Source organism: Gambusia affinis, linkage group LG16 (genome assembly GCF_019740435.1).
Source record: "Gambusia affinis linkage group LG16, SWU_Gaff_1.0, whole genome shotgun sequence".
Taxonomy (NCBI): Eukaryota; Metazoa; Chordata; class Actinopteri; order Cyprinodontiformes; family Poeciliidae; genus Gambusia; species Gambusia affinis.
Genome location: NC_057883.1, coordinates 5,228,671 through 5,256,464, shown reverse-complemented (window position 1 = coordinate 5,256,464; position 27,794 = coordinate 5,228,671). Strand labels below are relative to the sequence as shown.

The following is a 27,794-nucleotide window of genomic DNA, read 5'->3' as shown; positions in this document are numbered from 1 at the left end:
ACAACATTAGCTTCTGTGCGGGGACCCCCTTTTGAAGCCCGCAGATGATGCAGATCATGTAAAAACCCCAACTCTTTTATTCACTATTCAATGTGTTTTGCATAAATGCTACCTCATCTGAGTTTAGTACTCAGGGCTTTTAGCAGCTGGTTTCTCCACAGAAGGACTGCTGGACTTTTCCATCTGTCGTTTCCTTGTCAGGAACTTTACAATTTCTCTCTGCCTACCATTTGCACCAATAAAGAAAAACAGGATATCAAGAGTATGAATGCTTTGCTTAGCATTTCACACTAATAAAACTTTTTCAGTAGTGTGAAAAATGTTCTTTTACACACTAATGAAAAAGAAACTTGCTGAAAACATTAAAAAAAAACACACAAAAGAAACATAACCCCCAGCATGACCGAGCTGGGAGGCTTATTTGTCACACAGAGCGCCCCCATGTGGTGAAAACAGGAACATCAACTCAAGCTACACAGAGGTTAGCAAAATAGGTTTATTTACATAAAAATATATAATAAAAACGCCACAGACAAATAAGGAATGTTGAATTTGTACGTATTTTGAATAAAAAAAAAGAAAGGTAGTCGAAATAACGAAGGGAACAATAAAATTACATTATATTAGATTATTAGATTCTCTAAAAAACAGAGAAAGCATAAGTCCAGTGAGTAGATAGCTTATTTTCAGCGCCTCCTCATATCCACAGATCATATTATGGGATGTTTCATGTTAAGGTTTCATGTTGCTTAATGCAGAAGGCAATCTGAGCAAAGTGCTGACTGTAGTACTCCTCGTTCATCGGGTCTTTTCTAAAATAAAAATAATTCTGCGCAGTCTGGTCCCTATTTTTAATTCCATTTGGCAAATGCTGAAGTTCCAAGGCGAAAGGTCAGCGTGTCAAAAGACATGCCGGCCAGTCCTGCCGTTCTTTGGCGCGTGCCTGGCACAGCTGGCGCAGCAGAAGCCGGAATAGTACTGATGGTCGCACAGGCGGGCGTAGACTATGAGTTTACAGTTGGCGAGTTCAGGCTGGTCCACACAGCCTGGCGGCACATCAACACCTGAAACAGCACATTCAGTGAGATTATTCTATTATTCAGAACATTATTAGGTTTAAACAGGTTGATCCTAACCAGTAGATTGAAATAATAATTTCCCACCTATAGGCAACAGCCAAATTACATGGATTTAAAAAAAAGCCCTGCAAGAACAGTTTTCATTTTAATACATAATTCTTTTGTTTGTCCTTTGAGAAACTTTCCACTGATGTGAACTTCACACAATGTTTAAAACAGATGAAAAGTAAATTGCATCAGAATTATTATTTATTTATTTATTTCTAATTAAATTTTAAAAACATCCAAATTTAACAACAACAACAACAATAAAACATATTTAAAAAAAGAATTAGGGAACTTCTCTCTAAACTACCAATAAACAGTGGAGTGCCTCAAGGCTGTGTGCCAAGTCCTCTGCTCTTCTCTCTGTTCACTTATGTATGCCTCTCTTATTATCGTTTCAAGGTAATAGTCAAATACATAACCCTGTAGTGGCTGTGCTTAGGGTGGATGATGAGACAGCATCCACAGATGAGGTTCAACACTTTATGTCAAACACAACTTGCAACTTGAAAAGCCAAAAGACTAACGAGAATTTTGCTGACAAAAGGAGAAACCAGTTCACTATTCTCATCAATACGTCTTAAATGAGATTTGTGTCAAGTGTTAAATTAATTTGAGGATTCGCATGATTACATGGAGTCTGTATTGATACTTCAGTTAGTCTGTTTTGGTTGATTTACTATACGTCTGCATTAAACTTTGCACACGTTCTTAAAATACTTTGTTTTTAAATATTTTTGCTTTACTCTTACCTACCATAATCATAATTTTTTTAAATCTACATAGTTGGGTTTTTTTTTAAACTTATTTTGTGATTGACAGCAAAATCAGCATCTATTGGAATATAATCCAAATCAAATTGCAGAACATATTAATGGAGTCACTTATTCTCACCTTGTGAGTCTTTTATCACCCTGACTTCAGCTGTGGCGCTCACAGAATACATGCCTGTGTAGGCATTACAGGTGTAGGTTCCCTCATCAGAGGCCTTCACGTTATTGATTATCAGGCTGCCGTCAGACGATACCAGGATGTTGCGGCCGTCTGGACGCACCAGCACTCCGTTCCTGTCAACACTTGAACTGCTAATTGAACGGGAAAAGAACAGGTCCAAGCAAACACCTGGTTTTATCGACATGAACAGGAGGAAAAGTCATTGGTAGATCTACTGAAAGACATTAAAAGGATATTTAAAAAAATATATTGAAAAATTGTTCATTGATTTTAAACTTCTTTAAATAATTTTAGATTTCCTAAATTTTGTTGTTTTTATTTTCACTCAAATTCATTTTGAATGCCCTTTTACAGTAAATCCATTGAGAGATGCTGCCAGAGTCCAGGCTTGAATCTGATAGTGAATTCATGGAGGTAGCTCATTATTAGGGTGATGGTCATGAGGCATTTCAACCTGATAAACATGGAGAAACCCTGAGCGAGGCCCTGTTTTAGCAAACTCAAAGGAAAAGAACATATCGCTAACAGATATCCTCATCAGTTAGGGAATTTCTTTTCAAGTTCAGCCTGGATGAGTTTGATAGATTTTTTGAAAAATTCAGTCCAGAGCCTGAAAAATCTGAGAAATGGCCCTTTAATATAATGTAATTGAAAGTTTCAATACCAACTTTCAAAACCAAAATGGCTGCCTTACACTGTGCACCGAGCAACCGAAAACCTGGAACGCCCCTCGTGACATGACGCCCTGGGTAGTGAGCCGCATGGTCAAAAATTGCTACTGCTTAGAAATGACCAACAAATATCAACTGTCTATTCTGAAAATGGTTTAATTGCAGCAATACTGCTGATAATTTGTCCACTGAGGTTCCTTTTGATCCTTCTTGAACACTGATTGCATAAAAAAATCTTTAAAATAAGCTTCAATAATGATCAGGTCCATGAAGAAACTCAACTTTTCAGCAGAACAACGCCGACTTTTACCTGGACCAGCCGATGTTGACGTTGTCTCCGGACACGACGCAGGGCAGCAGAGCTGTGCTGCCTTCAGACACCTGGATGTTGTTGGGAGCTGTGGTAATCTTCAAGTCGGCTAAAAATATAATTGAAAAAAAAAAAATAAAAAAACACAGAACTTTTTAGAACAACTTTACAAACAAATAAATGTCCTAAAAAGGTTGAGAATGTCTGGAGTATCAAATGACATGCACTGCCCCCTGGTGGTGCATGTCTGAAATCCAAAACACACACATTTAGTGCTTGCGTGTTCTCGGGACGATCAGAACTGCGTGTGAATGAGGTGGAAAAAGGTGTTTGAACATTTTTTACCCTGGACCCTGAGCTGCAGTTGCCTCTGCTCCAGCTGCTGCTGGCTGGCCGCTGTGCAGGTGTAAACCCCGGAGTCGTCAGACCTCAGAGGGCTGATCGTCAACGTGCCTTCAGCATGCTGGGTAATCCTGAAACGACACCAGTCAGTCAGAAAATCTGCTTTCTTCCAGCTTGTTGCAGCTAGTGAAATTGATAAAAAGAAATCGGATTTGCTGTTTGACTGAGAATTCCCCACAGAAATAAAATATAGGCATTTAATCCGTTTAAAGTAGCAACAAAGTCGCTAGTTTATTTCTTTGTTTTTGTTTTTTTCTTCTATTACACTGCATGATACATTAAATACAATCATAATAGCAACGTGAACAGCAAAATGTTAATGGAAATCCACAACAAAATATCATTAACTTATTATTAGACTGCATTATTTCTCTGGTCTTTGCTTTTTGTGGTTAGTACTTGGTCCTCTTTTGTTTTCCTGTTCATGTTTTCTCTGTATTTATATTTTATTCTTCATAAACTCTGGGGATCACAAATGCAGCAGCTCTACACTTGTTCTTCAGGTAAACCACAGAACAACTAAGTTCTATCACCAAATAAAACTCTTGCATGGAAGTGTTTTTTTTTTGTGATTTCTGATGAAACTAGATTGGAACCAAGTCTAAAAATATGATTGCAAAAATTAAGTGTGACCTTCACTGTCTTAACTTTCAAGTTGTAATATATTCTTTCAAATATTTCTGTTTTTTATCTCTGTTCCTAATGTATGTATAGAAAGATTCTGTATTTTACTTAAGAATTGATCCAAGTTTCTGAGGTCAGATAATTCACTGTCATACAACAGATTTCAGGCTGCACAGTGGCGCAGTTGGTAAAGAGTTGTTGCCTTGCAGCAAGAAGGTCCTGGGTTCGATTCCCGGCCCGGGGTCTTTCTGCATGGAGTTTGCATGTTCTCCCTGTGCATGGTGGGTTCTCTCCGGGTTCTCTGGCTAATTGGTTTCTCTAAATTCTCCCTAGGTGTGAGTGTGTGTGTGAATGGTTGTTTTTCTTGTGTGTCTCTGTGTTGCCCTGCGACAGACTGGCGACCTGTCCAGGGTGAACCCGCCTCTCGCCCGGAACGTTAGCTGGGGATAGGAACCAGCAACCCTCCTGACCCCATTAGGGAAGAAGGGTGAACAGAAAATGGATGGATGGATGGACAACAGAGTTATTTTGTATCAACCCCATAACTAGGATCCTGCCGTATTTCCCTTTTTTCATTTGTAAGTCGTAATGTTTTTCATATAAACAAAAATACCTTTAGCTTTTAACTCACTATTTTTAGAATATATATTTTTTGATGCTATACAAATAGGAAATTGCTTTTAAGGTAACAACTGTGGAGATAATCAAAGAACGCTACAGTTTAAAAATGACCAGATATCGGATCTACACATCTCACCTGGAGTCACTGAGGGTTTTTCCATCTTTGGTCCACTGAATACTGACAGACTGCAGAGCTGCAGCTGGTGCGATGGTGCAGGGGAGTCTGACGGCTTGACCTGTTCGCATTTCTATTGTCGACGGGCTCGACTGATCGATGCTGAACCTGAGAAACGGTACGGAAACAAATCTCTTGACATTCACACACCAAATGTGAAACTGAAGAGGTATTAGAAGTAGCAGCAGCAGAACACTGAGGAACACTGATTTTGTGTTTGGATGTTCTCACCTGGGGATCGGGCCGTCTTTAGGCAGCAACGTCGGGAAAGGCTGAGGTGGAGCATCTGTGTAAAGCAACGTTTTGACAATGACTGAGCACTTGAATAAAGTCACAGTTGAATATCGTCACGTTCCTGAAGAATCTGGCCAAAGGATTTTCGCAAAAGAGTCACAGAGCCTAAATAACTCAAGTCCAGTCAGACAGAAAGGAGAGCGTTAGAAAAAGATCTACAATACATTCTGAATTTTATAAAGGTCTGGACTTTGACTGGGCCATTCTAAAACCTGTAATCCATAATCTAAATGCTCCATTGCAATTCTGGATTTATATTAAGGGTCGTTTTCAGCAGAAGATGAACCTCCACCAAACCTTTTTAAATTAGGAGAACAGGGGAGCTGTGGTGGCGTAGGAGTAAAGAACAACCTGCATATGGAGGTTTTAGTCGACTTCACCTCATGACCTTTGCCACATGTTTTACCCCGTCTCTCATCACCTCTTTCCTGTCCAACCATTCACAAATAAAGGCTGGCAGAGCCAATAAAACCTTTAAGAAAAAAAAATTGGAGAATAAAGTCATAATGTAAGTAAAAAATAAAGACGCAATGTTACAAAAGGTTGTAAAATTACTAGAAAAAAGTTGCTTTAAAGAGAGCAAAACTTTGACCTACCCAGCTAGTCGGGTTTTTTTCCGTTGTTTGCACAATAGTTTCAAAGTCCTTCTATTGATGCAGATTTGATGATGATGTGTTAAAGTTTTAAGTACGTCCTGTTTGTAAAACCGATGCCAAAGTAAAACTTCACAAGGTGCTCAGTATTTCCCATTTAAATTTTAGCTATTGTAAAATTGATATTTCATTCACCTAATATTGCAACTTTATTCTGGTAATATTATGACTTTATTCTTGCATTATTATGGCTTTTTCTTGTATTGTTACAACTTAATATGGTACTTAATATGTATACTTTTTTGGTAATATGGTACCAAAAAATAATTATTATTTTTTGGTTCTTAGCCTGGCTCTAATACTCTGTCATGGGTTTGGGTCAAATTCTTGATTTGTTTTTGCTTGGAGGGTTTTATTGTGAGTACCTGAGACAGACAGGTAAATGTAGCGGTGATCTCTCTCCCGTTCTCGAGTGACGAAGCACAAGTACCAGCCAGAGTCTGACGTCATAAGAGGACCGACCAACAGGGAGCCATTGGGCTGCTGGTGATGTCTGAGGAGAACAGAAACAATGCATGACACAGAGGAAGGAGACATAAACGGATCCATCTAATCTGTGCCGAAGGTGACCTTTGAGCCGACAGAGGGATCCCATCTCTTCTCCACTCCACGACGACGGTCGACGAAGGCAGAGGGCTGACTCTGCAGGGCAGCACCACTGTCTGGCCGACCAAGGCCTCCACTTTGTCTGGGTCGCTCTTATCAATGCTAACACCTGCCAGGGTCAAACTGAGGGAACATGAGGAGATACGAGGAAAGACGACAGAAAGGATGAGAAGAAATGAAGGAAGCAGAGAGAGGTTTGAGGAGAAGAGAACAAAATTCACTTTATGCTCTACTGTTGGTGGACAAAGCAAGCATAAAGAGAGCCCCCGGCCTGGCTTTTTACGTGTCAGGAGACAAAAAAGGCAAGGAAATGGACAGAGAAAAGATGCTCATAAAAGAGCCACGTGACATGACAATCACCACGACACAAAATGTGCTCCGACAATCTAAGACAACAGATGTGAACACGTTAAAACCAACAATTATGACACCCCACATGGACACAAACACAAAAATCTTTCTAAAACTCCCAAATGCTCCCAAACACGACACCATGACACGCACATACGATGATAGTATCACAATTAAAGCTTTATTAGTTGGATTTTTGTCCAAACAAACAGAGCTCAGAGGCGCTAACAAGTGACCCAATGAGTTAGCAGAAACAGAAAAACACCAACATTAAATCAGACAAACAGCAAAGAATCAACAAAGACTTGAACACCTGAACAGTCCATTTAGACCTAGAGTCAAAGAAAGTTTTGTCCCCCAATATTTTTGGGGCTACAGCAAGAAATAAGGCGCCGCCATGTAAGCAGAAAAAAAACCCAGCGGGTGGAGCTAGAAGCAGCTGGAAAGAGCGAGTGTTGATTATATTAGCGTCACAAACACATAAAAAGGAAAGTGGTATAAAACAATGTACAAAAAGGGATTTACAGCAGTATATTATGCATAAAGTGGAGGTACAGTTGATTTATATACTGACTTTATTGCTATAAAACAGGAGAGTATCTCTACAATACTGTATCCCTCTGAATATAGATCACAATGTCATCTGCAAACAACATAATCTGTGGGAACTCCTGCCTCAGTTCACTGAGTTAGTGGTTTTAATACCAGGCAGAAACAGGCACAGTTCGTCATTATTTTAACAAAAATATCTGTTGTGTTTCTGAGATGTTTAGATAACTGGAATTAAAGGGATGGTAAGGATTTTTTTATATTACGTTCTGTGAAGATGCTATCCGTCATCAAATACTTAACTGTAGTAGAAAGATGTCACAAAAAGGGACGAAATCGATAGAAAGATGGAAGACTAACCGCTGACCAATCGGGGGGCAACATTTCAACTACTTAGTATTTAGTTCTTGCTTCTTCCACAACCAACCAACGTCTTGTTTTGCTATTTTTAAGTTTTAATCAACCTGATAACTTTCGGTAGTTTAGCTGCAAAAACTTAAAACTCTAAATTAACAAGACTCATTTCAAAGTGTGGGCATTTACTATTTGCTAAGATAACGTTGCATCTTATGGGTATGACATTTTTTTATTTTGCTTTTGAAAGACCAAAATCAGCTCAGATGGGGGTCTGTCTAGCAAGCCATTAGACTTCCATTCTTCTGTGACTTTCTTTACGTATCTTTAAACTCCACAAAATAATAAAATAAAAATCAGTCTACTACCGGTAAAATAACGATTACCATTAATAGCTCTACTGCAAAAAATCCACACCAACCCTTTTTTCCATATAAGATGAGACATAAGAAAAAAGTAGGCCATAGAATTACCATTTTAATTTCAGTATTTGCCTCAAATCTGGAGAGTAGAAAGCTAAAACGTTGTGTACTATTTTCAATTTTCTTGTGTGTCTTCTGTTTACTTCAACAGTAACTTCTGAATTTCACTTAAAATAACTAATGCTCCACATTATTATTGCTACTTTTATATAATTTAGCTTTTCTCTTTAAAGTTGGCCTTTATTTGGGATCAAGAATACATTTTAAGGATATTTAGACCTTTACATGCATAAAACACAAACTTCCTCATTCTAATCCAGAACCATACACGACTTTAGAAACTTTCTTCCAATCTCCTCCCGTTTACTCCTTGGCTTTATAGCACCAAGTGAACTGGAGCTCCTTCAGCAGCGTCTAGAAGGCTGTCGACTGGCTTTGTGCAGCCGCTGGCGATGGTGGGATTGGAGTGCGGGTTTCTTACCTGGCAGCTGGCCCGGTCATCTGAGCGCGCGCTCCAGTCGAAGGCCGGCGCGTCCTCAGATACACCCGAGCTCTGTGGGCGTGTCTGGCTGCGCTAGTGCCGTGTCTGCCGGAGTCGCTGGGCGAGCCGCCCTGCGCCGTGAAAGTGCGGCCCATGTCGGGTGACTGTGCGTCGGGCGACCCTCTGGGCGCGACCGGCTGAGGCTGCTGCTGGCTAGGCGCCGGCACCTGACACGCCCGCTGGCACTCCGCCCGGCTCATGAAGTTGTTGCTGTTGCCGTGGCAACCGCCGTACCAGAAGTGGGCGCACTTGGAGGTGACGACGTCAAAGTGGTACCGTGACACCCAGCTGCTGCAGGAGCCGGCGGCACGAGGCAGGGAGCAGATGGACCGCTCGACTGCAAAAACAAAAGATTTCCTTTACAGCCCACAAATAACGGAGTTATTAATCAATAACTATACATTGATGAAGTAGATAATGTGTCTGAAATCAATAATTTTACTGAAATTGGATCCAGAATCCCACTGCATTCTGGAAAATGTAGACAGAGGAAACCTCTCATAGCTAGCTGAGCAAGGTTGGTAACTCAGCCTTGTTTGGTTACCTAGCAACAACATGTTGAGTAACTTTTGCCGCAGCAATTTAAGGTTTCACCTCATAACTGCTCAAAACTAATCAACTGTGGTGTGGAGTGAAAACTGTGGAAGAAACAGGAAAGGACACGCCCCCAGCTTAGCAGCATTTCAAAGCGCTGCGTTTCTAAGGCGGAGCTAAGTCCACCCAGGCGTTTTGTACAGCTCAGTGGTTGCCTCGGGAGATGAAAGGATTTCTCAAGCATGCATGAAAGAATCAAGGAAACGCTCCAGGTATGTTTTTGATGGGGGAATTTACTTAATACTGCCCCTTTAAGAAAACTGGGGCCAATTTCTCAGTGCACCCCTAATCCTGACAGTAACTAACCACTCCATTGTGGAAATCAAGATTATAAAGTCAAAAAACAGAAAGAAAGGGAGAAAGAAATAGCTTATCTTCTCAGACTATAACTTGCTCTTTTCTCCATCTTTTGCAGAGATTGCTGCCGAAAAGTCGCCAAACCTCCTCAGCTTTATTGATGACTCCAATAAACTTTTTTTAATGTTTTCTTCTGGATCCTAACCTGAAACGTCACAACTGTTCTATAACAAACCTCCGAGGCCTTCACAAACATCTATAATTACTGTGATTATGAGTTACAAATTTATTCTAATTTACTGACTGGTGACCTGGTTGCACTGCCTTTTATTTAGTGGTATCCGAGCAAGGGGGGCTAAATACAATTATGGATTTTCATTTGTAGGATCATGTGTTGATTTCTGTTCGTCTATCATACAATTTCTACTAAATACGTTCTACGAGAACAACTCTTTATCTTCTTACTGTGGTTGGGTGGGTTGGGGCAGCCCTCGCCGTTAGGGCCCCCTGCTGGTGTCTTGCGATCGTAGCAGCACCCGTAAGTGGTGATACGGCACTCTATGGCGTTCTCAGTTGGAAGAGAAGCAACCTGAGTATACAAGAAAATGTTGTTTTTTTAAAAAATGTGTTTAAAAACAAACAATGGGGGTTTTTAAGCCAACAAGTAAAACAGTTTTTAATTACCGTAGGCGCAGGGGCCACATACTCAAAGCAGCCCTCTCTGTTGGGCCCCTGAGCAGCTCTCACACCATCCTGGCAGCAGCCATAACTGAAACACAAAACAGGAAACGAGCACAAACAATTGAGCAAGAAGCACTGAATGTTCATATCAAAAATAACGAAAAATGTGCAGAAAAACAGATTTGTGCCTATTGTGGTACATGGGTTTTTTTATTTTTGCCATGCATTGTGTGGTTGGTGTGGTAACGGAGTCACAAAAGTAACACCCACAGAACGAGTCTAAAATCGGACTCCGTCCACACTGTGAGCTAAACCATGGTGGGTTGAGGGCGCATACCTTGTCTGGTAGCAGGACGACGGGGCAGGAGTGGGAGCTGGAGTCTGTGGGCAGCCCACGCCCTGGGGGCCCCTGGCTGAGGTCCGTCCGTCTGGGCAGCAGCCGTAGTTGGACTGGCTGCAGTGGAGGGCCGGGGAGAAGTGGTGAGGGTCCTGCACCGTGTTGCCCTGGGCGGGGTCTCTGGTCTCTGGCCTGTGTGCTGAGAGCAGACCAAAGAATGTCTCCGTTGTAAAAGCAAACAAGACGCCACACAGTTCACCGTGTTTACACCGTGAAAACCGACAATGCTTGTGACAACCCAGCGATCGGCTCCAGTGATCAGAAACAAGGCGAAAGACACAAACAAAAACAAACGCTTCGAATTCCCCGAGTGTTGGGGCAGCGCATGGCGTCGCAGAAAACATTCCAGAACCACTATGGTCAGGAACGGCACAGTTCACCGCTTCTGAAATATTTTAATCAGGCCAGCAACGCTCACAGAGTCCTGAAAACATGCCAATCAGGCCTGGATAATTAGAGCCGGGGAGAGGACGAACAGACGGGGGATGTCAGAAGCATAGGGGGGACAGTTGGGGACAATCGCCATAGCAACACAAAGGGATTAGATGAAGAGGCAGTGGGGCTGAAATTTAAAACATCCCACATTTGTCCGTCACTCTAAATCAAGATGGAAAATTTTGACTTTAAAGGTAGAAAACAATTTATTTATTTTACAGTTTTCTGTTTGGTTCAAAGAGTTTATTCATGAGAGCACAACAGACATTTTAGAGAAGAATCTTAGACAAAGAAGGAGCGGAGAAAGAATAATAATAATAATAAGAATTGTCACCTGCTGAAAGATCTGGCATGTAGGGCTGGAAGCTAGTCTGAGCGCTGTCGTGTCCTCGCGGGTTCTGGATGCTGGGGACGACTGGAAACAACAACAAGAGAAAAATCATTCAGGGGAATCGTGGTGTGGCCCTTTTTGATTAGAGAACACAACCTTTAGTCACCCTGAGTGAGCAATGTTTACGCAAACTGAAATTATTTAATAGGTAGGGCGAGATTTTAGTCAGTGAGTGTCAACATAAAAAGTCCCAACACTGACACTTAGATTCAGACATATCTTAGAGGTTTATCATCACCAACATGTCCGTTACGTCTGGTCTACATCTAAGAAACGATAAGACAACTGGTCATAAGAGAACAGGTCATAACGAGGCACACTGGCAAGGCTAAAAAACCTCGTCCTGGCAAATTCGTTGTCACCAAAACAGCACCAAATCCATTTAAAAGTAAGCTCTCCCCATGAAGTACTGCAGCGCACACGCCTCCAGATTGCTCATAGACCTGGATCGCCGGAGTTGTTCGAACACGAATTAATTTGTGTGTTTTATAGACTGGAGTTTAAAAAGCAGTTAGACCAAAGCACTGACATCATGTTTAGAGAGGAGGAAGGAAAACAAACATGTTTTCCTATTACAAAACTGATTAATGGTTTCGACTAAACAGCCCTGCCTTTGACTCTAATGCTCATACCTTCCAATGCATGCCCATTAAAGAGCTGCACTATTAAAGTGCTGCACTATTAAAGTACTGCACTTCCAGAATAAGCAGAGATTATAAAAATACTACTGGGGATTTGCCTTGCACAGTAAGGCACAGAAACCTCTTAAATTAAAGGAAATTCTGAGGACTGGGAGGGACGTCTACCTGATGTAGATGTGGTAGTCATGGTGATAACATTGAAATAGAATGACCAGGAAAACAGGAACAGGAAGTAGAATGGATATTAACGACATAAAACGCAGCAATTTAACATGCTAAGAATATGCTCATATTCTGTCACACAGCATGTGACAGAATATGAGGTGTTTTAGTATAAAAGTCCAATCCAGGCGTTTTGGAGGCGCTTACCCTGTGGACTGAAGCATGGCTGCGTGTTGCAGCGCTCCATCGTGGACGGTTTGGGGTGAGCGTTGCATTGGTCCACATGATAGAGGTTCCTCTCCTGATCCGAGCAGATCACCTGGCGCTCCCGTGAGCCAGAACCACAGCTTCTGGAGCACTGCAGGAAAACAAACACAGATTGTAATTAGCGAAAGGTATTCTGACCCCTTTCACATTTTCATATTTAAACACAAAGATTCTTCTTTTTTTTTTTCACAAATGTGGTGTAATTTTGTCTCCAGTCAAAATTTTATTTTAAGTGACAGACCAATCAATTTTAGGATAGAACAGTGATATGGAATTATAGTGATGCATTCTTATTAAACGTTAAAAAAACTATGCAAAAATGTTGCATTTATTCCGTTTGTATTTAACCCCCTTTACATTGGATTGAATTTGAGCAAAAGTGTCAATATTCCACTGATGCTGGGGGAAAAAAACACCATTTCCCAATTGCGGCGTTCCCTTTAAATAAGAAACAAAAACTAAAATCAGACTTGAATAAGTTTGTTCACATGATAAGTCACTAAACAACATGTCGCGCCATCAATCTCTAGCTACTTCCTGCCATCTTCTTCTTCGTGGTTTGTGCCAGTAGTAACATCCAGCTGAAGATCAAGTGACTCCTGTGATGTGGAAAAAGTGATTCGATTGCAGTTTTACAGAATAAACCAATTTTGGTACTGTGAAGAAAAACCAAAACACATCATGCTAAACCTTTGATCGAGAAAACAAGAGTTTTTTTGATATTGGAATCTTTCCATTGAGCAAATTCATTTTTGAAATGCCAAATTCCGCAATTTGGCATTTGGTACCTTTACAAGACAGTTCAATTTCAGACGACCAAATCAAATGTTTGCATCCGACTCACCAGTCCCCATGCTCCCACATGCCAGTGGATCTGTTTGGGACAAGCGGGCATCTCACACGGCTGGACGGAAGGTGGGCGGAGCAAAGTCCTGCAGGATGCTTCTTCTAACATGGTGCCACCTGATCCCACACAGGTGACCTCTCTGGTCTGATCGCCTGACCCACAGCTCACTGAGCACTGCAAAGCAACACATCAATCATCTATATTTTAAAAAATGTTGCGGACAAAAGTACTTATTTAAAAATGTAAATTTCTAAAGGTCTGTCCTGCTGTTTGGTCCCCCTTTACTCACCGAGCTCCATCCGGTCACACGGTACTCTGCGCATTTGTGCATGTTGCAGGTCCGCAGAGAGGGCGGTGCGTCTGCGTAGGCGGCACAAACGGCGTCCTCCACCACCTGGGGGCCGGACGCATCGTGCAGTACGCACTGCACGGAGCGCAGCTGAGAGCCCCCACCACAGGTCACAGAGCAGGCGTTCCACTCCCCAGCTCTCCAGCTGGGAAAGCCGTCGTAAAGATGGACAAAAGTTAAACTTGTCGCTCCTCGTGTGTAGCTATTAAAACACTGAAGATCTAATGCTAAAAGGGATTTAATTAAAGCTATTACAGTAATATGAGATTGCTTTTAAAATTGACTTTCTCATGCAAAACTATTCTATAATCTATTTATCTATAAGCAGTGCGCATACAAGCATGATTTACAGTACTAAGAGCCTCTTCCTGGCTCTGATTGGCCGTTTCTGACCTGGAGCGATGCATTTCTGCAGATGGCAGTAGGGCCCCAGGGAGGATGCAGAGGAAATCAATTTTTTCACAGATTACCTATCTCATGATCTACTGTCAGGAAATATTGACAGCTTTAACAAATCAGCATAAATGTTTAGCTAATGTTCGCTTTGACTCCAAACATTAGCCACTAGAGATGTTACAATAATCAATAAGTCAATTAATCGAATGATAAATTAAACCAATTATTTCCATTGGCATGATTTATTGTTCATCTCTTTTTTTCTGTCTTTCTACTGAAAACTGGATGATAAAAGTCTTCAGCTTGGTGCAGCTTGGTGGACACATTTGTTTACAAAGACTTCAAACTCCATTTTATTTATTTAAACGTTTTCCAGTTGTCGTATTCAATGTCGTTAAAGTTTACAGATCTTTCAGAATGTGTTTTTGCATTATTTTTTTGCCATTACCATTATATCACTTAAAAGTGATCTCTAAACAACAATATTACCATTTATCGCAATAACTTCTGGAACAATTTATCGTCCAGCAAAATTTGTTGTCGCATGATAAAGGACTATCAGCCACTTTGACCAATGTTTGGGTTAAATGCCTAAGCCAGTATGTTGCATTAGCTCAACTCAGGATTGGATTAATTCTTATTTGATCCAGGAATTGTTTAGTGAATTGACAAAACTTCCTCTGTTCTACGTAGACGGACAAAACAGCAACACTTTAAGACAAACTATGAGCTAGGAACAGTTCACAATACATTGCTACGTTAATGGACAAAGACAGAAAGCTGCGTGATTTATTGGAGCTCAGAAATCAGGTGTGGAGGCTGCAGGCCGGGGGGGTTAACAAGGTCAGAGGTGTCAGATCTCCACTGTATGTTCCTCAAGAGGCAAGGTAAGCAGATGCACTGTGAAAGAGGATCTCTGAGCAGGACAGGTGCCACGTAACTTTGTTCTGACTCTACTTGCAGGAATAGGCTTTTGCACTGCATGCAAACAGGAGTGAAGAGAGAGATAATGTGATTCTGAACGGATAGTTCAGAGATTTATGAATCTGCTTTGGCTAATTCAGCACATTTTGTAGATCTGAAGCCAAATATTAACCAAAGTATCTCAGATTTACGAAGAACATGTAGACTAACTAATAAGACTGCCAAAAAGGAGATGTTTCATCTAGAGGTGGGTGACATGGGCTACGAAGTTTTATCACAATATTTTGTTATAACGATAAAAGTAAAGATAAGAAATATTTCTAAGATCTGTTTTAGTTAATTGTAACTGCAATCATAGCCCCACCAAAAAAACATTTGTGAAGTGCTTTTTTGGGACGGCAGTCATGTAAAAAAATGTGTGATTTGAATCACTAAACCAATTTATTGGTATTTATTTATACTTTTATTTAACAAACAGTGGAGATAATAGTAAAACTATCAATCCAGACAGTAAGAACGGTTTTGTGGAGCTTTAGACTTCATTAATTGGAGTTTATCATGACAACCATAAATCAAAACTGTCATGATGAAGACAAATTTACCATGATAAATGATAATACAATGCGATAATTACCCACCTCTAGTTTTATCTCCCTCTTGTGTTTGCAGTCAATTTGAGCGTCGCTACGACTACCGACCCTGAGTTACCTGAGCACCCTGGGTCTGACGGAGGATCTCCACAACTGTGGCGGATACAGGTATGCCATCCTTTCAGACAGCCGTAACAATAATAATAATAATAATAATAATGAAAGAATTAAAACAGTCAAAATGCTGTCTTGGAGATGAAATCTGGATGACAATTCATCTGGGATCCACTGCCAGAAAAGTGCCTGACGTGTTTTCACTCAACTAACCTTTGGGTCTGTGGGCACGGATGGGGGTTGCAGGTGCGGTTTGACTGTGGCCTTGGCAGAGAAGCACAGAGATAGTCGGGATAGGCTTCGTTGTCGATCGAGCAGAAGACCAAGCGGGACTGATAGCCTGATGGAGAACCAGAGGAATGAATTGTTTCTTTTCAGGGTATTTGAGCTTGGGAATCAATCGAAGTTGTGCATCCAGTCTGACCTGATCCGCACTCTTTGCTGCAAGAAGACCATGATCCAGAGCTCCAGTAGTAGCCCTGCCTGGAACGGCCATTTGGAAGGTAATACTCGTACTCGATGCCGTGGTTAGGCTCCTGGCTGATCAGCTGAGAACGTCGAGTGGCACATAAATAAGGATCAAACAACCAATCACTAAAGACTATTGGTGACGACAAAATTCCTGGAAGAGGAAATAAAAAAAAGTCAAAATCACCTCAACAACAAGTGGTTCAGTGGTAGGGCCGCGGCCGACGATGGTTTCGGGTACGTTTTCGCCCTCAGCGCCTCTTTGGTAGTAGAGCATGGTCCCGGCAATGGGTGTCGCCCTGGAAAACTCAATTACCCAGTGGCCATTGAGGTAGTACTCGCCACGCAGGTTCTTGATGGCTGATCATGCAGAGCAAGAAAGGTTTGAGTTAGAGCTGAAAAGATTAATCACATTAATCATGACTTCCTGAAACAATCGTCAACTAATTTAGTAATCGATTAATCGCTAACTGGAGTATCTAATCAAAATAACGAGAACATTATTTAAGACAAAATTGTGCAATAATACATACATTTTACATTTAAGATAAAAACACCTTTGTCTGTAAATATATAAATATTTTAGCTAAAGCTCCTCAAGTGGCGTAGATTTAGCTTCACCTGATTTAGTTTTACTAAAAGAATGTTATTAATGTTGCAATTTAGGCAATAAAATATTTATTTCCTTAATTAGAAAGAAAAATGAATTTGTTTATTTGCATCTCTTATTGTATTTCTAATATAAAGTAAAAAGGCTAACGGGGTTAAATTTTAAAAATATGTAGAATGTGTCATTTTTTGATTCATTGATTAATTGTCAGAATAATCAATAGATTTATCAATTACTAAAATAGTCGTTATTTGCAGGCCTTGTTTGAATGAATTTCAGCGTGCCATAAAACCGTTTGAAGTATGTCCTGTGACTGGTTTTTCTCTTGTTTTCCAAAAACTCAGCAGGGACTCACCGAGGTAGTTCCGCGTGGCCGTCGTCTCTCTGATGCTGATGGTTGTGGCTCCGACGGGGATGATGAACATCTGGTTGTAGCCTGGGACGAAAACACAAGCAGAGGATTCAGATGCAAACGCATTGAGGAGAATTTACCGAGAAGATGTTTTCAGAGACAAATTCACTTTTTCCCTCACGTCCCAGTTGGTACGGGCCTGGAATGAATAATTGAAGTAATCGCGATTAATCGATTACGGAAATAACTGCCAACTAACTTAGGAATCGAACAGTTTTAACGGGCGAATACGGACTCAAAAATAGAAAATTTGATGAAAGAACAACACAGTCAGAGAAGCAATTGTACGGAAGAAGATTAGGGCCACCGTAAAAAAAAATAATAATAAATTCTGACTTTAATTTAAAAATTCTTTTCTTTTTTTTCGGTGGCCCTAATCCTCTTACGTACAATTGAGACAAAACTGTACAACAACTACATCTGGTTGACTGAGTTTACAAAACTGTGGAAAAGAAACAGAGTAATCTGAGTTCTTTGACCTTCAGCTTATTCATCCCTGACCTCCTCCTCACTTTATTCTTCTGTCCTCCTCACTCTTTGGCCATAGCCTCATATAAACCCTAAATAAAACATAACAAAAGGACACACACACACACACACACACGCATGCAGTTGCCTCGACTACTGCCTCATAAACAAGCAGGGTTCACAGATAAGGGACTAGGCTTTAGCTTAAGTACTTATCATGACATAAATAGAAAACAATATCCAATTGAGATAGACTGTAATTTTTCGTCTGCCTTCAACCTCACTTGCGCTCTGTCCTGAAGCAGGAGTCTATCATTTCCTCTGCATTTTTCTTTTCTGTATCATACAGACAGGGCTAAGTTTAATAGCAACCTGGCTCTGGGGGCCTGGACTGGGAGACCGCTAAACTGTACTTACTTACGCCAGCAAATCTACAAAAACAATATTTAGGCTTTGCATGAGCGCTGCAGGGTGAATGCAAAGACCTCTGGCCTTCCGCCCAAGGGAACTCTCGAGGCACAGAGGAACCAGGTTCTGTCGGGGGATGTACCTCGGCATGACAGCTGCCTGAGACAAACAACCAAGCTAGCTCTCCGTACCTTTAAACAAACACAGCAGGAGAGGCAGCAGCTGGTCATCAGCTGGTCTCGCTTCATTTAATGCGGAAGTGAGGTATTTCTTTCAAGTAGGTGACCCAAACACCAGGTGGAAATATTTGACAGGGCAGATATTCGCCGTACAATCAGCAAGTCTTGTTTTGTTTTTGTTTTTTATAGGCATGGGGGCAAATAGGCAGAAAGTTCAAGTTAATCGCATGTTTTACATGGAGAAGAAGGTCCGGCAAATCAGGACAAGCTATGATTAGGTGCCAAAGCAAATCAGACTGGATTTTGAGCAAATTTAGATTTGGACTAAATGTTTGATGCAAGAAGCAAAGTAGGCGTGTGTTCATATAAGAAATCCCAACATCGTACCAGCTGGCAGGTTGCGAGCGTTGAAGGTGTTCTTGACAAGGTGGCAGGACTGGCCGCTGCCCCCACACTGCAGGCAGGGGTCTTCCTGCTGGGAAGACTCCAGCATGTTGTCACAGCCCAGGCGCTGAAAAACGGGGGGAAAAAACCACCAACTTATACGGACGTCGCAACCTTAGCCTGATTCAACTCTGCCCAAAGTTGCCAAAGATGAGGTAACTGAGTGATCACAAAATGGATTCAGACAATTTGATCCACATCTTTCAACATGTAGCATGTTTGTTAACACTGTTGAGGATGGCCAGTCACATGAGCTCCTGGGCTTTAACGAAAACAGAACATTAACATTCATTAGCAGTTTGTTTTTTCCCCTCCTTCACAGTTTTATTTCCACGTCCAGCTCACACTTTGGCCCCGATGGGTCCCACGTGGCCCCCATTCAAACTTTTTGATGAATGGGGCCACTACATCAAGTGAACCTCGTGATTTCATTTTTTAATCCATGCCTCTAACTTTGAATTTCAATGAAATTGTATTTTATTTTATCACTTTCCATGAATTTACATTTTGAAATAATAGTTAAGGTCTGAGTTAATGTGAATGTTAATTGTAAATTGTATCTTGCACTGCTAACTGAAGAAAAACAATTTACCTGATGTCTAGGGACTTCAGAAATAATACTTTCTGTATTTCCTTGATTCACATAGGGGGCGCTGTTACGGAATATGTTATGAAAATAAGGAGCAAATATGGGGAAGAAACTCTTGATCCCTCTACAAGCCAAATAATCCAATCGAGGTGAACCAAGTGAGTGTCACTGAACCAATTCTGAGAAGGACGGTGACGCTGAAATTTAGCATTAATTAATTGACATTCTTTTGTTGTTTTTCGTTTTGCAGGAACCCGTTTGGTCTCAGGGTGAGTTTTTCCTGGTGGGGGCTTTTGGTGCGGTGAAGCCAACGAGGGTTGGTAAGCTGGAGTTTTGATTCTACGAGGAACAGGTGGGAACGGGACAAAGTGTTTGACGTTAGCGCGCAGCATTCAGCCCCGCTGCTTGGCTCCTCTGAGTGCGTCGCCTCTCGTTAACAAAGCGAGGATTTCAGAGCAGTTAGGAAGCAGTGAGATCTGATCCCGCTGTGACCAATTTACTGAAAACATCACGGAGAGGCAACTATGATGCTATTAGACAGTTTGATGTTTGTTTGATTTTCTAGTCAAATCTCTAAACCCCAGCAGGATTTTATACGTGCTAGTGAATTATTTTATTATTATTATTTAAGAATCATACAGTTGCCTTTTTTTTTCGTTAACAAGTTAGAACTATACAGAGAGTAATGTTTTTGAGAGTAATGAAACTTGAGCTTCCTGCATAGTTTGGAGAAGGCAGCACTTCACTGTTACCGGCTAAAATGCCCCTCTGGCTGAAGCCATTAATCACAAATGAGCTACAGACGTGAACGTGAGCTCTGCTGAGAGACCTGCTGAAAAATGTGGCTCTCATCAGGTGGGCTTTGCTTCTTAGAAGCAAAAAAAAAAAAAAAAAAAACAAGAAAGAGAGCAAAATTCTGAATTTGAAGGAAAATGATAAGAGATTTTTATTTGGCTTTACAAGTTTAAATCTAAAAGTTTAACGTCTTATGTTTCCCCACCAGTGGCAGCAGCATACTTGGTAAAGTAATTTATTTATTTTTTTTTTGCAGTGTTTAATTGTTCAAATAATTTATCTCTCTGAATATTTTCCACATTTTGTCTCATTGAACCCCAATCTTTAATGCATTTATGGAGCTCATGTGACACACGGAGGTTTAGCAACATTTCCTATTTAAACTGTCAGTTTTGCTTCCGCTGCAAAAAAACAGGATAGAATCAATAAACATGGACTAAATTAAATGTTTTTAAAGTTAATGAAATTAAACTAAAATACATTTCCATATTTATATTCAAAAACAAAATGAATCCCTGTCGTATTTAAAGAAAAAGTTTAAATTACTTCTAAAACCCCTTTACCATTTTGTTACAGATATTTTACGCAGCTGTTGCATAAATGTGGGCAAATATTAAGGAGTTATTTATTTTACCTACTATAAAGTTAATATAGAAATATTTTTTCCATGTGTGATAGCATTTAGTTTGTATTATTCTGGGTGTATTTTATCATGCTGGTTTCGTGCTCTTGGGGTCCCTCTGGTGGTGTGGGGGTCCTAAGCAGCTGTTTAACTTGTGAACGCTTTGGGCCAGCTGTGGATAAGCCTTTGTAATTTCTAATTTTGAAAGGGGTTTGTTTAATTTTGAAAAGCTCTCAGTCGATTCAAATGTTCGCAAGAGTTTTATAGCAATGTTATTTTTTAGACAACATTTAATACTGGGAAGAAAAGATTGATATCCAGATGTAACAAAGTTCCCGTCTTCCTCTTTGATTTGCTCATCTGTTTGATCTGTACAGAACACTACCTTACAGACTCCGCCCACACAAATATCCCTCCGTCCCGGGTGGCACGGGGTACCGTCAGTGACGGAGCTGCGGTGGCGGTAGTAAAAGTTTTCCCCTCTCGGCATGCAGTTCAGCTCGCAGGGATTCTCCGCTGTTAAAAAAAAAAAAAAGAAAGAAAGGAAGGAAGAAGTAGAGAACTTAGTTTCACATTACAACTGAGAAATTCAGTCCAGCTTCATCTAATATCTGTGGTTTTCATTTCGATATAATGTCCCAAACAGAGTAACTCTGACCTCCGTAGTATGGGAGCCACTTGTAGCGTTTTCCCTGGAAGTCAGTCCCATCAAACTGGGAGCACTGTTCTTCCCGAAAGTCTCTGGATCCCTCTGGACAATCCTGATTGGCATAACAAAGAGGAACGGAGAGGCTGAAGGTTAATTTTCCAGAAATAATTACTGCTTCAAATAACATTATATCTGTATTTAATTTTTTTATCAGTCCTCCTGTCAGTTGTCTCTGTTCACCTGGATGTTGCAGACGCGATAAGACTTGTCTGGTCCCACACAGTTGTGTCCACCATCTGTCCTGTGAGAATAGGAAGTGAAAAAAGAAAGAGCATCGGACACTTTGAAAATGGTTTGCTTAATAGTAAGGATGGACCGATGCAGATATCTGAGGCCTGGTATCGGCCGATACCAATACAGAAAAATAGCACAAAATTGACTTAAAACTTTTCTTTTTTTCAAACACAAACATAAGTTCACTGAATTGTAAATTTATTTATGACTCTGCACCAGTACACCACATTTAAAAACACCAGTAGCTGCACAAGCTTGGCCATGTTTGTTTTTCATTAACACTGACAGTTATTCTGCACAGTGCCTCGGAAAAACATTCATATCAAAAATATCCAAAAGGTGGTGGCGAGCTGTGGTGGCGTAGGGGTCAGCGCAACCCACATTTGGAGGCCTTGAGTCCTCGACGAGGCCGTCGCAGGTTCGATTCCCGGACCCGCCAACATTTGCCGCATGTCTTCCCAACTTTCCTGTCAGCCTACTGCCATATAAGGGACACTAGAACCCACAAAAAAAAGACCCCCTTGAAGGGAAAAAAAAATATTCAAAAGTTGTTTTGTTTTTTTTATTTCAAAGAAGAAGGACTTTATCATCCCAGAGAAAAAAATTCTAATTCAAAACTTGTAAGATCAGAACAACAAGATATTTTTCTGTTTCAATCTGTGTTGTGAAACTATGGAGGAGATTGACTGTGGAATTAAAAAATGTCCAAAGAAACAATTTAAACAACACTAATTACTAGAAATTATCTTGATATATTTCATTATGAATATTATATCATTATTAGCATCAATGTTATCATTACTATTTTTATTAATTCCACTGGAGTACACTATTTGTAAGCTATAATGTTCAATAAACATTGAAATAGAGAAAATGTTTCTCTATATCACACACGACCGCAGTGTGTGATCACTGAGGTATAGAGGGGAGTCACGAATCCCAAAACTAAAACTGAGTTTGTGAGATTGTTTTACGGACATTTTAAAAAGCAGACAGGGGGTTGAAAGTTCAAATCTCGAGTTAAGAGACAAAACAAAACAGAGGCCAAAGAACATAAAGTTCAGAGGTTCTCACAAGCTAACTACCAACTTAATACAAGTCCATTTTTCCCAATTTTGGTAGCACCATCTTATTTATCACAACGAGGCAAATGGGTTAATGACCAGCTGCAGAAGCCATATAAAAGCAGAGTTCAAGCAGTCTGAAAGTGCAGGAATAGATACTTTCAGCTCTAAATATCATCTGCAAGGCCTCCATTCCCACTGCGCAGCGAGCGCATGATTAGGCCACCATTTTTTATTTTTTATTTTTTTAAAGTTCCTGCCCTCAGGCTGGCCAGAGCAAGGCACGCTCCTGTCAGCCGGCCAGATCTAAGACTATGACACGTTGAAACAATCATACCGACCAACCTTTCACTGAGGAATGCAAAATCCGACTCGCGCGGCTCACCTTTCACTCCGACATGATAGACGACCGAAATAATGGAGGAAAAGTTTTGTTTTCACAGACGAGTCTGAAATGAACGTATGGCGAAACGGGAGTTGTTGTTAAAGCACATAATGATTCAGCGTATCAAATCACTGTGTTTAAAGGAGTGACTCAGGCCAACCCGGCAGACAAGATATGGCAAAGTTCATTTTGGATGCAAGCAGATGGGCAGGGCACCTTGGTTTGTGTGATCACTGAGGTACAGAGGGGAGTCACTCACTTAACAGACTGTCTGACTCACTGACTGGCTGCACGGACATGTTGGGAAGCAGCAAAATTGTTGGTTTTATCAGAAAAATTCCCACACGAACGGATTGCTCAATTACTGAGACGCATCAGCGCTCTTGATATCTCATCGGCGGGCCCCAAAGGCCGACACTAAGTACAATGTAATTCGGATTTATTTAGGTTTGAAAGATTTGTATGATTAACATCTGAGCAGCGCGACGTGAGTCTGCGCTCCACCCGCTCAGTCAACGCTTTGGGGAACCAGAGCTCAGTGGTTCGACAGTTTCATCTAAAGATCGACATTTTCCTCCATTGTTCTCTGAAAAAAACTGATCTGTAAATACTTTTGCAAGACACTGTATTTATTGTTTATTGCTATTACGCCGAGAATCAGTCTTTTCAAATAATCAGAAAGTAAGCCAAGTTTCACTCTCAGTTTCAAGCTTCAAGCATCCCGATGTGAGTGAATCTTTATTAGTGTGGACATCATAGCATAGTGGATTATTATTACTGCAATGTTTGAGTCACAGTTATATGGAGCAACAAAGTAAACAGCCCTGCAAGAGGGACGTGTCACCTGTGAAAAAATCTCAGTGGAACTAGAACTTTTTTTAATCCACATTAAGAAATGATTTACTGAAAACATGCATCTGTACTGTGCTGTGAAATTACTTAAGTTAGTTAATTATGTCTTATTTCAAGCTAAGATATTTTCACTAAAAACTATAAAAACAAATACCTGGTAAGATTTTGTGTTTTTGTAGGGAGAATTGCTGAGAAGAAAGCGCATTCCTGATCTTGTGAATACAGATGTCTTTAGAGATTACATCAGGCAAGGTGCCAGTTGGACACCAGCAATAACAAGCTGTGAAAACGACGTTCTGGCAACAACACCCGTCATGAATTAATATACCAAACTGTATCCCGATGCAGTGAGAAAGAGGAGAAGCCGCTTGACGAACAAATAAAAGCAAGACCTAAAATTATAAAAATGACACCTTAAAGGCCTAAAAGAACCCATTCAGGAGAAAACTTGTGCAAGTCAAAAGTGCATATTGACGCCAAACTGATCCTTTTCAGGAGCCAACGCCCAACTCAGGACAAGCATCTCTGCTGAGTTCGTATATCACTCTCTTCCCATCATAATACAGATTTAGTGCTCAGGGGAAATCAGCAATGTGGGCATCTCAATACAGCCAAACTGGACTTTGGAAACAAGAATCCAAAACAAAAAAGAGGACCTACCTCTGGGTGATGCAGCGTCTTGTTCTCATGGTAACACCGCCGCCGCAGCTACGACTGCACTCACCGTAAGGACCCCAGGAGTCCCAGTAATCCACACTGGGCAGCTGGATGCATTAAAAAACAAGAAATTACTGGAGCCAATTCTAGATGAAAACATTTCTCTTGCTTATTATTTTTTATTTTATTGCATTTAATTACATCACAGACTTTTGGTTTACTAAAATTCAACAGAAAAGATCTTTAAAGAATCCTATTTATTCTTGAAAATGCATTTATACAGTAGCTATCAAAGCTGTCAACCACAAACTTTACTGTATTTTATGGAGATTTTAGGTGAGGAAACCAAAACAGCCTCAAAACAACAATATTCTTATTTATCGGAATAATTTCTGGAACAATTTATTGTGACAGTCCTAGCGGGATCATGACATGAAATACTAAAAACATCCACTGTTTTTTTGGGGTTTTTTTTAAAAGCTATGGGACAAAATGTGTCAAAATTCAGAGGTAGGAATACCACACTAGAAGATTTCTACATGTAACCAGTGAAAGGGGGAGTCTTGGTTTTGGACACGTTGCTACTTTGGATCCAAACCTCCTCTGTCTTACTGAGCCTTTATTTACAACAAAACCACTTTACCATGAACACTGGAGCCAGAAGCAGCTGCAGGATTATCAGAGGAAGTAGCATCTTCGCTGAACCCTGTCAAAAAAAAAAAAAAAACACACAAAGGATTTAAAGTTACTTGTCCGCCAGAGCAACTAAAGCATCCCAGACATTGTTGTAATACACGACCCTCTGGCCGACACTTTGAAAATGAAGCCAGAGAGAAGAGACTGCATGAGGTCCTGGACTGAAACAGCTTTGGTTGTGTTGCCCTGCAGCGTTTCCCAAAACCTTTCCAACTGTGTAAATCAGCTTGTGCAGCGGCGCCATCGGAGCTTTGATCATCAAGCTGGATGAGAAGCTGCATGTTTGGCGAGTGACCATCTAAATCTAATCAACTCTACCGTTACTACGCCATGTTTATCCATCCATTTTGGATTTGCAAAATAAATCAATAAAAATCTTAGACGTTACGTCTGTTTCGCATCCGGAGAGGTTTAAAAACAATCTGATCAAAACTAAATGAGAGGATTTCAAAAGGACATGGTGGTAAAATTAATCAATTTGGGTCAAAATATTTGGAACATGTCACTTTTAGAGAAAGGTGATGATGCTGCAAATGTCTTTTATTTTGGTTACAATTAGTCATTTTAGCTTTTGTTTAGTTTTTAGTCGACAGTTTCCTACACCAAGGTGAAACATTAAATCAGACATGAATGTTTACAACGTTTCATTAAATTCATAAATACTTTATCAAGTCTAGAGGGAAGCCAAATGTTACAACTCATATTATCCATGGCTTTCCAAAGAGTTGATGAAGAGGTTGATGACTGAGCAGGAAAGATTTGCTGTAGCAGTCTGGACTACAGCGGTGTGAAACCAAGCCTCTGACTGAAACTACTTTGTTCTCCATCTTATTGATTGTGTAAGGAGTAATCACCAGAACAGAACCAGGCTTCTTTGTGAGCTTCTCAGTCCCTGACTCTAATGCTGCCACGCCAAAAGATGATGATGGCAAAAGAAATTGAAATCAAGAATCACTAACTATTTTTCTAAGTCATCTCAAAATTAGACCTGGTAGTATTTTATCTCCTTCCACTCACTTTTTGCCTCTTTTCTAGAGTTCTGGTGATTCCGAGCGGGTTTTATTTTTGCTCTCATCAGCAAAAACGAATTTAGCCAACATCGACATTGTTTCCCCGTTTCTATTAAAGCAGTTCACATTTTGAATTGAGACCCTTTGAAAACATTTGACGAAGCCACGTCTACACTCTCATTTATTCTTTCTTATACTTTTGCTTAGCGGATTAAATGAATTAAACATATTTTTTCTTTGTTGCAACAGGAAGGACTGTTTGTTTAAACGTGGCTAAACAGAGAGTTTTCTGCCTCTCCTGAGATGAGGAATGAGGGTCGGCTGGGGCTGCTGAACCCCACCAGACCTGCGTGTCGCGACCACCAAACGCCCCCAGAGAGGACAGTTAACCCCACTTTTGTTAAAGATGGCTGATCCTGAGTCACTCTGAACTGTGTTAAATACAGTTTAAAAAGCCAATACCAAGAAAGTCTAAAAAAAAAACTGACATGTAAGCAGCTACGTATTTATCTACTGAGTGTTTGCCTTTGATTCAAACAAAAGTGAAAATTTATAGGGCTAGCCATTACACCCTCCACTCCCTCCACAACTCCAAAAAGAAAAGGGAAATCAGTCAATGTGTGGCCATTTGCTTCATAGAAAGTCACTGTGTGACACAGTGAGAAAGGTCACACAAAACAACCTCGCAGGAAGCCTGGAAACCAGGAGGAAAGTTTCATCAGTTTGACTGGAGACTCCTAAAATAATCCCTTGGAGGCACTGATCGGCTAGACTGATGAATCACTGAAATTTCCTGTGAGGTTCATGTGTCATCAATGCACCCGGTCATAGAGCTCTCAGGTCACTACCTGCTTGCTTTTATCAAACTAAATAACCTATTATCCTGCTCCTAAGTCAGCAGGACAAGCAGTGTCTTGTGCCCCACGTACCAGGTGAGAAGTCTGAAGCTACCCAGAACTTAATAAGGAGTCTTTATTAATAGATTTGCTGGGTGTTTATTATTATTACTATTAATATTTGGCTACACGTGTAGGCTATATCCCTTAAACCCCTGAACTGTCATGGTGACACCGGTGTCCTGTTTTGACTTGTGTGTTTTTGGGGGGGGGGGGACAGTTAAGGGGTCCCACTTCGCAAACAACAAAAAACGCCAATTAAAGATTTGTATAAAGATTCTGGATTATAAAAAAAACAAAAAACTATTCACTCACCCTGTTCAGTGTTATTTATTTTTAAAGGAAGGTTTCTTCTTGTGTCGACGCGGCTCAGCTGACAGCGGAGGACCGGCTCGAAGCGTCCGAAAGAGAGTCGCCGTGTCCTGGGATACGTCTGCCCGGAAGCCCTCGTCTCTTTCCTCTTCTGCGTCCAGGAAGCCAACAGGTAGTGGAGAAAGTGGCGCTAGTTGAAACTCTTTGCGGGGCGTCCGCTCCGCGCCTTTTAACCGGCAGCTCTCGCA

At 40.7% G+C, this 27,794-nt stretch overlaps 1 protein-coding gene across 1 annotated transcript; it reads right to left on the bottom strand.

Annotated features, from left to right (window-relative positions):
- Nucleotides 1–485: 485 nt before the first annotated feature.
- Nucleotides 486–27,794, bottom strand: paplna (papilin a, proteoglycan-like sulfated glycoprotein). The gene is made up of 27 exons (XM_044142764.1): nt 27,550–27,794; nt 25,276–25,338; nt 24,636–24,739; nt 21,621–21,681; nt 21,390–21,492; nt 21,117–21,247; nt 18,669–18,792; nt 17,170–17,250; nt 16,392–16,564; nt 16,161–16,284; nt 15,950–16,076; nt 13,653–13,857; nt 13,361–13,537; nt 12,457–12,607; nt 11,390–11,470; nt 10,561–10,759; nt 10,227–10,311; nt 10,008–10,131; nt 8,592–8,988; nt 6,399–6,557; nt 6,194–6,321; nt 5,113–5,167; nt 4,843–4,989; nt 3,405–3,532; nt 3,060–3,168; nt 2,019–2,191; nt 486–1,064 (listed from the first exon to the last, which is right to left on the bottom strand). Exons 2-27 carry the CDS (start codon nt 25,324–25,326, stop codon nt 901–903), a joined length of 3,561 nt encoding a protein of 1,186 aa, XP_043998699.1. The 5' UTR covers nt 25,327–25,338; nt 27,550–27,794; the 3' UTR covers nt 486–900.